At 35.2% G+C, this 12,975-nt stretch overlaps 2 protein-coding genes across 2 annotated transcripts; one reads left to right on the top strand and one right to left on the bottom strand.

The window, feature by feature from the left end:
• Nucleotides 1-7,701: 7,701 nt before the first annotated feature.
• On the top strand, nt 7,702-10,942 carry LOC130635557 (uncharacterized). The gene is made up of 3 exons (XM_057444918.1): nt 7,702-8,040; nt 8,177-8,290; nt 8,366-10,942. The coding sequence occupies exons 1-3, from the start codon at nt 7,714-7,716 to the stop codon at nt 8,624-8,626; spliced, it is 702 nt and encodes a 233-aa protein (XP_057300901.1). The 5' UTR covers nt 7,702-7,713; the 3' UTR covers nt 8,627-10,942.
• Nucleotides 10,141-11,289, bottom strand: LOC130645867 (P2X purinoceptor 7-like). Its single transcript, XM_057452023.1, has 2 exons — nt 10,862-11,289; nt 10,141-10,536 (listed from the first exon to the last, which is right to left on the bottom strand). Exons 1-2 carry the CDS (start codon nt 11,287-11,289, stop codon nt 10,365-10,367), a joined length of 600 nt encoding a protein of 199 aa, XP_057308006.1. The 3' UTR covers nt 10,141-10,364.
• Nucleotides 11,290-12,975: the final 1,686 nt, after the last annotated feature.

Genomic DNA, 12,975 nt, shown 5'->3' on the forward strand with positions numbered 1-12,975 from the left:
ATGGCTTGAATCCGTAAAATACAATGTATTAATTCCAAGAACGAGTGCACCTTCTTGAAGAATCGTTCTTTTTATCGTAGATTGTCAAGCTTGATTTCTATTAACGTCGGAATCCAATCTCTTGTAGGTATAACTGTAACATGAAGAAGTTGCCTGTGAGGAGTCGAAGAGAACTCTTATAACGTGCTTAAGAGTTTCCTTTCTAGACCGCTTTTCAAGGGAAAAATATTTTGCACCTAATGATGCGCTAGCTAGTATAAGAGGGTAGTTTTTTTACGTAGCTGTTATTATGTAGCTGTTATTTTACGTAGTTGTTATTATCTGCTAAATTCTCGCTTTAGACTTAATATATATTTTTTGTTTTATTGTTGGATGAATTGTTTAACTTTCTAAGTTGTTCTTGATATACCTCCATTGTTCATTTTTTATTAGGAATTAATATTGTTAGAAAATTTCAAATGAATGGTAGTATTGCTGCTCTATTCACTGGAGTTGGGTAAACATCACGTCATTGTGATCAAAAATGACATAATATTGACATAATATTTAAACGAGAATTCTTATTTTACCAGGCAAAAACATCCGTTTTACCATAAATATAATCGCTTCATTATATTCGGTGCATGTTTAGAACTCAAGTACGTACTTAATTTCTAGGAACCATACATCTCCTAAGTAACGCCTTAGTAACCACCTAGTAGTAAACACATATATAATAAAATATTTTTTAAAAAATACTATATTTAAAAATATAGTATACTTTATATAAAAATATATAATCAAGCGAAAATATAATTAGCCGTTTTTTTTTTCAATTCCGTTTTAACCACTTGAAAGCATGCGACTTGCAGTTTTCAATAATGGTATCATTTTTGATTGGACGCTGGATCAAAGTAGTTTAATCGCTGGGAACGGTAAATGCACGGTTTCCTCTAAATCTCGGACCCGTTTGGTATAGTTATACAAAAAAAGTATCCGGGATTAAACTGACTTTCTGGGAAAGGGGCCGGGAAGAGGGGCCGGGAAGAGGGGCCGGGAAGAGGGGCCGGGAAGAGGGGGCGGCCGACGGGTTTTCCTTTTAGTAACTTCTTTATGTTATGTTTAATGGTTATAATACTGAGTTTCAATAATTACCTATTATATACCTAAATGTCAATTTTTGTTTGGCCCAATACTTTTAAGACGCTTTGATGTTGGCTAGCACTCGAAACTACTTGTAAAAGCCTTTATGAAATCGTTATAATCTATAAACTTTTGTTAGAACTATCCTTAGAATCAGAAATTTGTAACTCAACTTTGTTTTATCAAATAGAATTCTTTTAAAAGTTTTGGACACGTGATTAAATTGATTTCCCGATTTCTCTGTTATTTACCTGAAAATGGGGGAAAATCAGCAATTTTTTGTATCGTTTTAGGCGAACTGTGCAAAACCGGAAGATATGTTAAATTAGTTTTTTTCAGGTTGTAGAAATCCCCCCGATCATAGTATGTTGGAAAGAACCCGGACCGAATAGGGTTAAATAGGCTAGTTATGAACTCTTGGTAAAAAAAATAGAAAATTGTATTTAGTTTATACCCATTTGGCTTGTTAAAGTTGCTGATTTACTTGGATTTTATATTTTAGGTACACTAGAATTGCTTACTACCCAGCTAGGTAGAGTTTTAACCAATGTTGTTGACATATACACCTTATTCTTTGGTTATTGGATATCTTCTATTTTTTTAACATTTGTAGATAACATTATAACTTGGTTCTTCTGAGCATATCGGGCTGATTAAGTTGAAAAAAAGAGCGATGCAATCATCCAAGGTAAAAGCATGCGTACTAAAAAGTACACTTGTGCTTTGATTGTTTTAAAATTGTGGCCAGAAAGAAAATTAGAGTTGCAGTCACAGGTAACTACTGTTGTTATTTAATTTAAAAAATGTAACGTCAATAACTAGCTGAGTGCTACATAATATTTTTTTTAAATATTGCCAGATTGTTATTACACATGGGGTACATTTAACTTTGGGTATTTTTAATATGGTTGCATCTAGGAGCAAGGCTTAACAACTAATGCAATAACGCGTTCTACTGTAATAGGGTGTTAGATCTATTTTAATCCAGTTTGTTTAATTTTTTGCGTACATTGTAGCCAGTCGCTGCATAAAAATAGCACTCTCTCACGTAATCGATATAAGAGAAAAAAACGTCATATATAAAGAAAACATTACACTAACACAATAAAACTGATTACTGCAGGCTGTACCGCAAAATGACCCTTCTTCACTCCGAAACAATCACTCACTACTTTACGGAATTTTCGTCAATTTTATTAAAAACACATACAGCATGCCGTTACAAAATCAAATATATGCATAAGAAAGAAAATTTTGTTGCAAATTAAAACAAGAAACCGGGGCGGTTTGAACACTCACACGCTTTTGACCCTGACATTCTAGCCTACTCATCGACCCGGACTTAATGCGTTCCTCTAGGTCTATTGTCAAATTTTCCTTCTATAAGATTCTGAAGATGTTAAGGATCGACGCATGCGCATAGACTATGACATTCTGGCAGTTGAAAGAGGATTTTTTTTTAGATTTTTCTGAGCTTAGTGAGAGTTTTATCGTAAGGGGGCAGCAACAGTGCTTGCATTTAGAGGGCAATAGACTGAATGGAAATAAAAGACTATAAAACAACTTCAACATTTTCTTTTGTCTTTCGACAAACTAAAACCATAAATAACAGAATACCCAAATCGAGTATAATAATACTAATATAAAAACACAGATTGAGCGAAAAAATGGAATACTAAAAAAAAAAAAAATTTAATAAAAAAAAAACGATACTAAAGTCCATCATTTGTTCATTGTGCGTGCGAATCGATCAATCTATTAATCAATGAATACTTTTGCTTCGAGTTAAAATTCACGAAGTAAACATGAATGTACACAAATTTTAATGAAAGAAACAACAACGAAAATATCACTTATGAAAGGGAAGGATTTACAAAAAGTAGGAACTCGCCTGTTCGAAATTTCTCGAAATCTTGCAAACGTAACACAACAAAAGTAGTAACAAAAAGAATTGAAAACTGGTACTTCAGGTTTGAATCTTCAAAAGTCGCAAGCACTTCTAACACGACAATCAATGTAAAAACTGAAGCGAAAGGGAGCTGACGGTTCAGACTCGATACTCACGTTATTATATAAACGATAAATATATACATGAAACTATATACTATGTGAAATATATAAACAACTATGTTGTTTTGTTTTTCTTCCCTATATTAATTAGCGTTGCACTTGTAGTTGTTATCAAGCAATGTTTTTTGAAGAAGTGAAAAAACAAACGTACAATAGGAAAGAATTAATCAGGTTGTTTCTATTCGATTTGAAATATCTCAATAATGCAAAACCCTGAACTGATTTTCAACAGACAACAAATCGAACCTGGTTCTCGTAAAATCTCAAAAAAATGAACACAATAATGAATGTAAAAATTTAAAATGTCACTACTAGGGTGAAGGCAGTTGAAAAAACTAACTGTTTGACTCGAGCAACATCAGACAACAATAACTTCACTCTTTTTGCATAAAACTTACAACATTGTCTGACACATTAACTTGCATGAGAACCCGAACATTCAGCATGCTTTTTGCAACCATCTTTGTATCATCCAAGGTTACTTCAAAGCAAGATGTTATTATCTCGCCAGGTGCACAATATTCCTGCCTTGCTTTTGTATTGCTATTCAGTAACGTAAATTTAACATTAGTTTTCTCTTGGCAGAGTTCTTTCACTGAGATGTTTTGACATTTTTGGCATTCAACCAAATCTTCTTCATTTACTTCCACAGTGTGCTTGCACATGTTGCAACGCAATTGAGGGAAAAGGGACTTAGTATTCACTAAAACAATTTTACCCGTGACAGCTGCTGATGTTGAGTCAACAAGGTCTTTTTCGGTGAAACTTTCAGGATCCAACGAGACTGACGCAGTTATTGTCGAAGAATCCATGGTTTTCAGTAACCGCTGTGATTGATATTTGGAAACCCGAAGATTTCCAAAACAATAGACAGTTTTGTCTTCAACCTTGTGAACAAGGTCGCCAAATATTGTAATGGGGATAATATCAGTCTATTCGTTGATGCTGGCTTGTTTCAAACGAATTGTTATACCATTTTTTTCAACTAACTTTTCGTTGGATAAATTGTAAAGACATGCCTCAGTGTTCACCAAATCATACAAGGAACATTCATTGTTGATCTGGGCAATGGTAAGATACTTCTTGGCTATTATCGGTGCAGTGAAAGAAAGTTTAGCCTTCTTTAGTGATGACCAGTCATTTATAATGATGTTGTCAGCATTACCTCTTTTATATTTCTTTATTTCACATCCTAATCCATCTTCACTGGTACTGATTTCTGAGAATAACTTTCGCTTTTCAGGCGAAAAACACACTACTCTGGTGCTTTTTTCAACTGTATTAAATTGAAGTCGAAAAACTTCTTGTTTTTATCTCTGGCATACGACTTCATGGGTGATAAGTTGTCGACATAACCAACAATGTTGTTGTCTACAATGAAGAGAAGCCTTTTGTTAACAATAACATTTCTTTGGTGTCAACAATGCTGTAAAAAAATCAAAATTTAAAGGAACTCATTTTCACTTTTGGGGACTCATTAACATTCACAAAACATACAAAGCCATGTTAATCGCAGTATAGGTCTACAGAATGATTTTCCATAACTCACCTGATTTAGCTAAGTTCCGTAGAACTTAACTTCACAAAATAAGAGCAGTGTTTTTTTATGTAGTGTCAAAGAATAAATTAAAAAAACTTACCATCTTTTTTAGGAGTGGAAGGACCTGAAAGAAAACATTTAAGTAGACGCTTCATATGCACTTGAAAACAATTATCACTCGAAATACGGAGTGCATTATAGTATTCATTTTTATCAATTTCAAGTTCTTTTAAGATGTCAGAAATAGTTGGAACTTGTTCAAAGTTTTCTTTTGTTGAAAAAAGTATATTGCGTGTTTTCGGGTTAAGGTGATTATCAATAAAGACTTCCACTTTATCTAGAATGTCCTGCCTCTGTTGTTGAATTTCATTACGCTCTAACTCGTTCAGATCTGTTGAAAGAGGCGTCGCAACAATAGTTTCTCTTGAGAAAAATCGACCAAACTGATAACGACAGGATGTATTTTTATACTTTCTACATGACTTAGAGTGAGCATGGATCTGGTAGGTTGTTACTAAATTGAACAAATCTGGATTTGCATCATGGTCAGGTACATACGCTTTGACAATAACATCAATCTAATATATTCCTCAATATTATTTTTTTAAGAGTTGGAGCATTTAATACCCACAGAAACGAATGTATATGTGGACTACCACGAATTTGAAATTTAACTCTTATAGCATGGTAAGAAACTTTGCCTAGTGGGCCATTGACAATGATTTCTTTGAAGAATACTTCTACTCGATATTGAAAATGTCTGGCCAAAAGTACCGGATTGAAATTCAAATATTGACAGCGTTCAAAATATGACATATTGTCTATATCATCATCAGTCATATTTTCTCCCTTCAGCTGAGCTATGATAGATATCAATTCATTCCATCTCAAGTCAGCACAACTGAGAGTCATGAAGAAAGTTGGGAGACCTAGCTGCTTGAACATTGCTAGAACCTCCAAAAGAAACTTTTTCCAATAAGCTGGTGTGCCTTTTATAGGGGCCATAAATTGGAAACCCTTATCTTCAGCTATGAAAGATTTCACTGCTGCAGAAAAATTTCTTGAGAGCATAACAGCTGTCATATTACCAGAATTAACTTTTTTCAAAGCAACATTTATTTGACTATTTAAGTTCAACTGTTGCAATGTAGACAGTGCATAGAAAATATAGTCAGAGTCTGATGCAAACTTTTAGCGGTAGTTTAGAAGACTTTGATAAAAATATTTCACTGGACTTAACTTGATATCACGTTCTACTTTGTATCCGAACTTTCCAGCTGGAAATAAACATGGGTGAGCAAGCTCTTCACAAAATTCATCAGTTAATAGTGACATGGGAGTATTTCCTTCACCTGAGGCAATTGAAATATCTTCCATCATCGGAAGATTAGATATCAACATTGTTTCATTTGCTTTGTGAATCTAAAGGATTTTCATTTTCTTCCAAAATATTACCAGTATGCAAAGAGAATTGACCATTTTCTTCAATTTCCTCTTCCGGTGGCTCTGATATGTTAGTTAACGCTGCTGGAATACGGTCTACATTAATTTGAATGTCATGATACAAAAAATTGTTTTTTTTCAAATACAAAAAAAGTGTTTTAACAATTTTCGGAGAGACAGGTTCAAAATACACATGTCCACGAAAAGAAAGTTTCCTCTTCAATTTAACAACGACAATACCATTAACATTGTTTATCGACTGTCTTTTTAATGTCTGCCGTGGCTTCGTCATCAACATTTATTTGAACATGTTGAACTTCAAATGGGCAATTCTCGAAGTCTGCAAGATTTTGTCAATAATTTTTTTTAATTTGGCTTTGTGCATCACAAAGCGACTTGAATTTCAGTAATATGGATGAACCATCGGGGCTGAAACTTCCGTGACTATCTCTACTGTGTGGGTCAAATAGATAAATGGACATTTTTTCCCAAATAATCGAAACACTATATCCACCAGCTATAAAAATTAGACCGTTTCCAACAGAGGCAAAGTTCATGGCATTGTGCTGCGAAAAATATCTAACATCACCTAAAAAACCTGTGAACTTATCCCCAACACTACAGCTACACACCGTTGTTCAATTTTTACAACAGACGGTAATTCTTCAACACTGAGAGGCCGGTATATTTTAACATTTTTAAAGTTATCATCTCCACACTCAAAAACACAATCAAGGTCAAATGATTTCCAAGAAGATATTCGCTTAAATGCTGACCAATATATTGACAATAATGAGTTACACATACATTGAACACCTGCAGTGGACCCAAATTTTCGATCACCTTTATAAAATGAACCTGATGTAGATTTTATATGGATAGGAGAAGGGTCAGCAGATAGGGAAGTTGCCATAATAGAGCATAAAATATTTTGTTTACAAAGTTTATCATAGAAGGCTGAATAAAGCTGAACAGTGCTGAGGGACCAGCTTGAAAAGACAGATGATGTCAATTTTCAAACGCTAGCCGAAGTCAAAAATAATGATGAACAGTGCTGAGGGACCAGCTTGAAAAGACAGATGATGTCAATTTTCAAACGCTAGCCGAAGTCAAAAATAATGATTTTTGTTCGAAAGCTGATAAAATATGATAAAATGATGTAATCAAAATGTTTTAAAGGGGAATTAAGCCCAAATTTTTTTTCTTCGGAAATATCTTTTACAAACCCTACTTGTTTTGATGGTATATATAAAAAAAATTGAAATTCTTTGAATTTACATCCCTTTTCTAGCATAAAAGTTGACAACAGTAATCGCCATGTTTAAATCATAAAAAATCTGCGATGAAGATCTATGACGTATTTTACGCTCATTTCAATTTTTTGATCTCTTCATCTTTTTTAAAGTTGTTTACACAATGTGAATAAACGTAACAGCGTATTTGTTGATGTTATCTTTCTTTCAAAAACGATGCCTACTTGTAAAGCTTATGGCTGTAGAAATAGTACTGGGAAAGGAGAGGTGAAAAAGTCTTTTTGTATGATTCCTCGACCGAACAGTAACGAAGAAAAGTTGCGTTGTTTGAGATGGATAAACAACATGGGTCGTGCCGATGTGAACATCAATACGTTGAAATTTGGTAAAGACGCTGTGTTATGCGAAGATCATTTTCACCCAGATTGTTTAAAAAAAGAAATAACATTGCCGGAATATTTTACGAAAAGAAAAAAGAAAGAGTTAGTACCGGGGGCAGTGCCAACAAAATTTTCGCACAAAACATACGATGAAATAAACATGGACGGCACAAAACATTTACAGCAACGAAAATTATCTGTTAGACGAAGTGAAGAATTAGCACGTTCTGAAGTTGGTCACTTTCTTCTAACATATAATTACATCAGTTTTCTTTCTATTTTTTATCTACACTACCTCTGGAGTGTTTTCAAATGATATTGTTTAGGTCCTGTTTACACTGAGTTGTATTTAATTTTGTGTTTTACAGCTTATCGGCCATCTGCTAACGGAAAACGAAGTTTCTCAAAACGAAATTGTGAATGTTCAAACAAATCCAACTTTGGTTGAAGAAGAAACCATCATGATCATAAATGTGAAGGATGTAAGTCACGCTGTAACTGATTTTGATTTATTGCAACTTTTTTTTCGGTAAAACTTAGTTATTTTATCTTTCAAGATTATTGAACCAACCCACAAGAACGTTGGAGTTCAATGTGAAATATCACTGAGCGACTTAAACAGAAGCTGTCAAACTGATCGGTTAGAATCATGTGACTTTGAAGCGCAAGCTCCCGAGTATTATTCCATTTCTGCTAATTACGTTGCTGTGGTAAACGATCACGCATATTTCAAAGAAAAAACTGTTTGCTCCACTCCTTCCAAAAGAAAGCACGTTTGTGAAGACGTCTCACTCTCTCCTATAAACTCGTCATTATAATCCTTACCAACTGACGATGAAAAAGACTCTGATTACATCGCTGAAAGTGCAGAAGAGTCAATCAATATTAGTGATGCTCATGAAACCGAACGAAGCATTTTAAAAGAAAAGAAATTTGTTGTTTTCGAAAGCATGCTAGATGAAATATTTAACTTACTGCCCTGTTGTTCATGTGATGGAACCGCAACCAGTATCGAAAAGCGTGAGCAGGGAACGTGTGTACTATACAAAGGGTATTGCATCAATGAGCATGTGGTTTTTGACTGGAAAAGTCAACCCATGCTTGGAAAAATGCCAGCATTTAATTTGTTGCTATCCTCTGCAATATTTTTTTCAGGTAAAAAAAATCTTCTTTTGCATGCTGCATGATGATATGCAAATTTACAGCAGGCTATGCCATGTTTTCAAACGGGTTGAAAGCAACCTCATCTCTCGGACATGTTGACTTTTTGTTATTTTCGCTGCTCATTCAGCACGCTGCAGTCTGGATCACCTAAAATCATATATTACCATTTTAGGAAACACATATGAAAGGATGAAGAAAGTTGCGAATTTTTCTGGTTTAAATTTTGTCAATCAACGAACATACTATGATGTTCAGCGATCACTGATAATCCCAACTGTAAACGACCATTTCGTGAAAAATATTGCCAGTGCAAGAGAGGATAGTCGGGGAGAGAATGAAGCATGTCTTGGCGATGGCAGATATGACTCACCTGGTAAATCTGCCAAGTATTGCACATATAGTTTACAATCGTCAGCGTCTAACAAAATTGTTGCGACAACCACAATCCAAACAACAACCGGTAAAGGTTCGGCGCCCTTGGAGTTACAGGCTTCAAAAATTGCCTTGAGCAGTTAAGTTCCGATAACTATCCTGTAGGAAGAGTTGCCACGGACCGAAACAGGCAAATCGCTAAATGGATACGTGAAAACAGGTTAGATATCATGCATCGGTATGATCCATGGCATTTTGCTAAGAACATCAAAGCCAAACTTAGACCATTAGTAAAACGAAAAGATAGGCGAATATTACAGGATTGGATCAAACCAATAGGAAATCATCTTTTCTGGTGTGCCGAAAACTGCCAAGGTGACCCAGAGCTGCTGGTGCAAATGTGGAAGTCGATACTTCAACATGTTACGAATAAACATAATTTCGCGACATTGGAAGAAACCGTCTTTGATAAAAAAAACTTGAAGGATATGGAACTTCTTTGCGAACCATACCACACAGGGGGCGTGGAAGTTTTTCACTCACTGATAACAGCGTACGCACCAAACGGCAACATTTCGAGTTGAATGTGATGAACGCCCGAGTGAAGTTGGCTATCTTGGACCATTACAATAACGTTGGTCGAAAGCAGGCTGTTGTAAAATGCGCGCGTAAAGGGAGTCAGAAGGTCGGTGAAAAAAAGTGGAAGTTTGTCTCAAGCAAATTGAATAAAGAGTGGGTCGCGAAACCTGTGAAAGAACCAAGTCTTTCAGTTTTGTTGATGCGATAATGAATGACATAATTGAAAGAAAGGAGAGTGGGGTAAAGGTAAAGATCTCTGGTAAAGAAGTTGTAAACAAGCTTAGTCGACCACGTAACATTGCCCACACGGCCAGACCTGACACTTCGAAAATTTTAGAGAAACGGAATTATGCAAAACGATTCAAAAAATAACTCTGGTCCTTTGTACTTTATTTCGCTTTTTTGTTGTTGTTATTGTTTGTTTAAAAATGTTAAGTCCCGTTATATGTCAACAAATTCTTTGAATCCAGTATATTTTCCATCTGAATCAGGAAATTCTTCCCTTATTTTCCGCACAACACAAGCTGGAATCACCACGCGACATCCTTTTCCAAGCCTTTCATAATAATGTACCCAGGCCGTGTACTGTCGGTAACTGGTGTACCTCATTTCCCTACAACGGAATCAAAGTTTATGTTATAGTGTAAACCAGGATAAAATATTCGAAAGAAATTATTTATTCATCAAAACTTCTTTGAAACAAATTGTTATTTGAGCACATGGGCTCTCCTCCTTTTTTATTAGATTTTCAAGGAATGTCATTATTTTTAATTTAATTAAATAATCTGCGATGGTGTGTATTTTCATAGCGCATGGACCTGTAAGATTATAAAGCGAAAAGTGAGAAGATAAGAAAAACGTTTTATTTGTGTGTGACAATGAGAAATATGGTCTGTGAAAATATTTGCGAGAAACATATTTTTTGAAGAAAGACTTACTTATTAGTATATGTGGAGAGTTCGTTATATTTTTTCTGATATCGTCGATGTCGTATGCTGGCTGTCTCTAACACTGTGCGGTTCAAACATAAAATTTCAAAATCCTTGTGCATCGTGATGCACTTGTTATCATTCAACTTGTCGTTCAATAAATTGAAAAATTCTTGGCAACACTTGCATTCCACAAGAGTGAAGCAATTATAAATAACGCAACATGTACAAGTACACCAATGCAAATTTTCAAGTCTGCTTGAATTCAATTCGTCTTCTTCTTCGCTATCACTAGATTTATAAGTCACTTTTTCAAGTTCTGCTTTGGAGTATTCAGGCTCATTCATGTAACATCCTGTTACTGACGTTTCGCTAGAGTCACTTGAATATTCTACTTCTGAAATAGGAAAGTCAGAGCAGGAGCTTGAATTTTCCATATCTCGCTGCTTTCGCTCAGCGCAAGCTTATGCTTCTTCAGCGTAATATACGTCACGTTATAACAGTCTCCAGAATCAGCCGTGGCCTCAGAAAATTTAAATCGCGCTTACCGTTCGCTCATAAAAGGGGTAACTTTTATATTAAAATCAATCCAAATAATATTTATTTTTCAAAATTTTGACCAGAATTTGGGAAACGAACATAATGTTAACCGAAATAATGCTATTTAAGTTTGAGGCTTAATTCCCCTTTAAGCTTCAAAATGACGTGATAATCAATCTGAAACCATAGTTGAAAGACTAATACATACCAAAAATCCACAACAAAGTATATAAAAACCAAACCAACTTCAACAACGTGCAATGAGTTTCAAAATGGCAGAGCCTACCAGCCAAACTTTTGGCAGATCCAACATGTGCGGAGGTCTGGACCTGTGGGCGAGATAGAAGCGCGCATTGCGCAAAAATGTAAAAACGGCGCGCCATCTAAAAGCTTTTCGTTCCCGAAGTTGCCTTTGAAACACTCACCAACCTAAAGGTGTGAGTGAATTACTCACTTTTACTTTATAGCTAGAGGTACCTAACAAGTAGATAGACGCCGTTGCAACTTAATAAAAGTCAGATTAGTGAGGATGGGAGTTATACCAAACTGAATATTAAGGCTAGATAGGTACTTAGTAACAAAAATCTTAAAGTTGGTTTGATAAAAGTTTATTTATACACGGCTAAGAAACGTGATAAAGTGTTATTCTTAAACCTGTGAAAATATATTAAAACCACAATGCATGGTTAAAAACGATCTACAAACTTTTTTAAAATGGCCACCATTTCATTAGATCGTCTACCAAGCACGCCGTCATTGCTAATTGTACTCATAAAATAACTGGTTACAGGGCGTACAGGTCGAATTCTACGGTTTTCAGTTTTTGTTTTTTGTTTTTCAAAGCGCATTAATTCTTTCCTAACTCCTAATCAAAATTATTTTAACTATTAAGTTTTAAATAAAACACATTAGAATATTTAAATACAAAGAAATGAATTAATTCAAACCCCTGCTTTCTCAATGACTTTGCGGCTCCTCTTTGCACCATTTTGCGCAGAGACATCACGGTCATTATTAAAGAGAATATTCTGTAGATCGTGTTTTGTAGCACGGGGCCGTCTGACCTTTATATTACGGTACAGTACCGGTACCATTTCGCGCACGTTAATGTTATCTAGGGCTGAACCTACGGTGGAGCGATTAATAAAAACCGTGCACTTTGTCCAACATTCAGGTGGAGCGTCTTAGTACAGGCATGCAGAATGTTCTGAATTACTAGCAACAAAATTTTAAGGGTAGCTGATTGGTTACTTTATTGATAAATTTGCAGCTACCTAAATGACCTGAAAGCGAAAAGTAAAAAAAAAGAAGAACTCCGTCGTACTGCATAAACATAGTCTGTATTTTAGTGTTTTTCAACAATTTACTGGTTCTTCAGTCCGTTTTATACCGCATTATACCAGTGCACGGCTTTAACGCGTGCACTGCAGAAGTGACTATGAACTTTCTAGCGGCACCGATCCGTTTGTGCCTAAGACGTTGCGTCAAAAAACATTAAATTAAAACATGAATAGCGACAAACCTAAAGTTTTACTCGGTTCCATCGCTTCAATCAGTAACACGATTGAGCGTGGACTCGAGTA

Source organism: Hydractinia symbiolongicarpus, chromosome 1 (genome assembly GCF_029227915.1).
Source record: "Hydractinia symbiolongicarpus strain clone_291-10 chromosome 1, HSymV2.1, whole genome shotgun sequence".
NCBI classification, from domain to species: Eukaryota; Metazoa; Cnidaria; class Hydrozoa; order Anthoathecata; family Hydractiniidae; genus Hydractinia; species Hydractinia symbiolongicarpus.

Coding starts and splice junctions, on each gene's coding strand:
- LOC130635557 (XM_057444918.1), top strand. CDS start 7,714: ATGATTCCTCGACCGAACAGTAACGAAGAAAAGTTGCGTTGTTTGAGA. Junction 8,041..8,176: donor AAGAATTAGCACGTTCTGAA/GTTGGTCACTTT, acceptor TGTGTTTTACAG/CTTATCGGCCATCTGCTAAC. Junction 8,291..8,365: donor TGATCATAAATGTGAAGGAT/GTAAGTCACGCT, acceptor TTATCTTTCAAG/ATTATTGAACCAACCCACAA.
- LOC130645867 (XM_057452023.1), bottom strand. CDS start 11,289: ATGGAAAATTCAAGCTCCTGCTCTGACTTTCCTATTTCAGAAGTAGAA. Junction 10,537..10,861: donor CTCTCCACATATACTAATAA/GTAAGTCTTTCT, acceptor ATTCCGTTGTAG/GGAAATGAGGTACACCAGTT.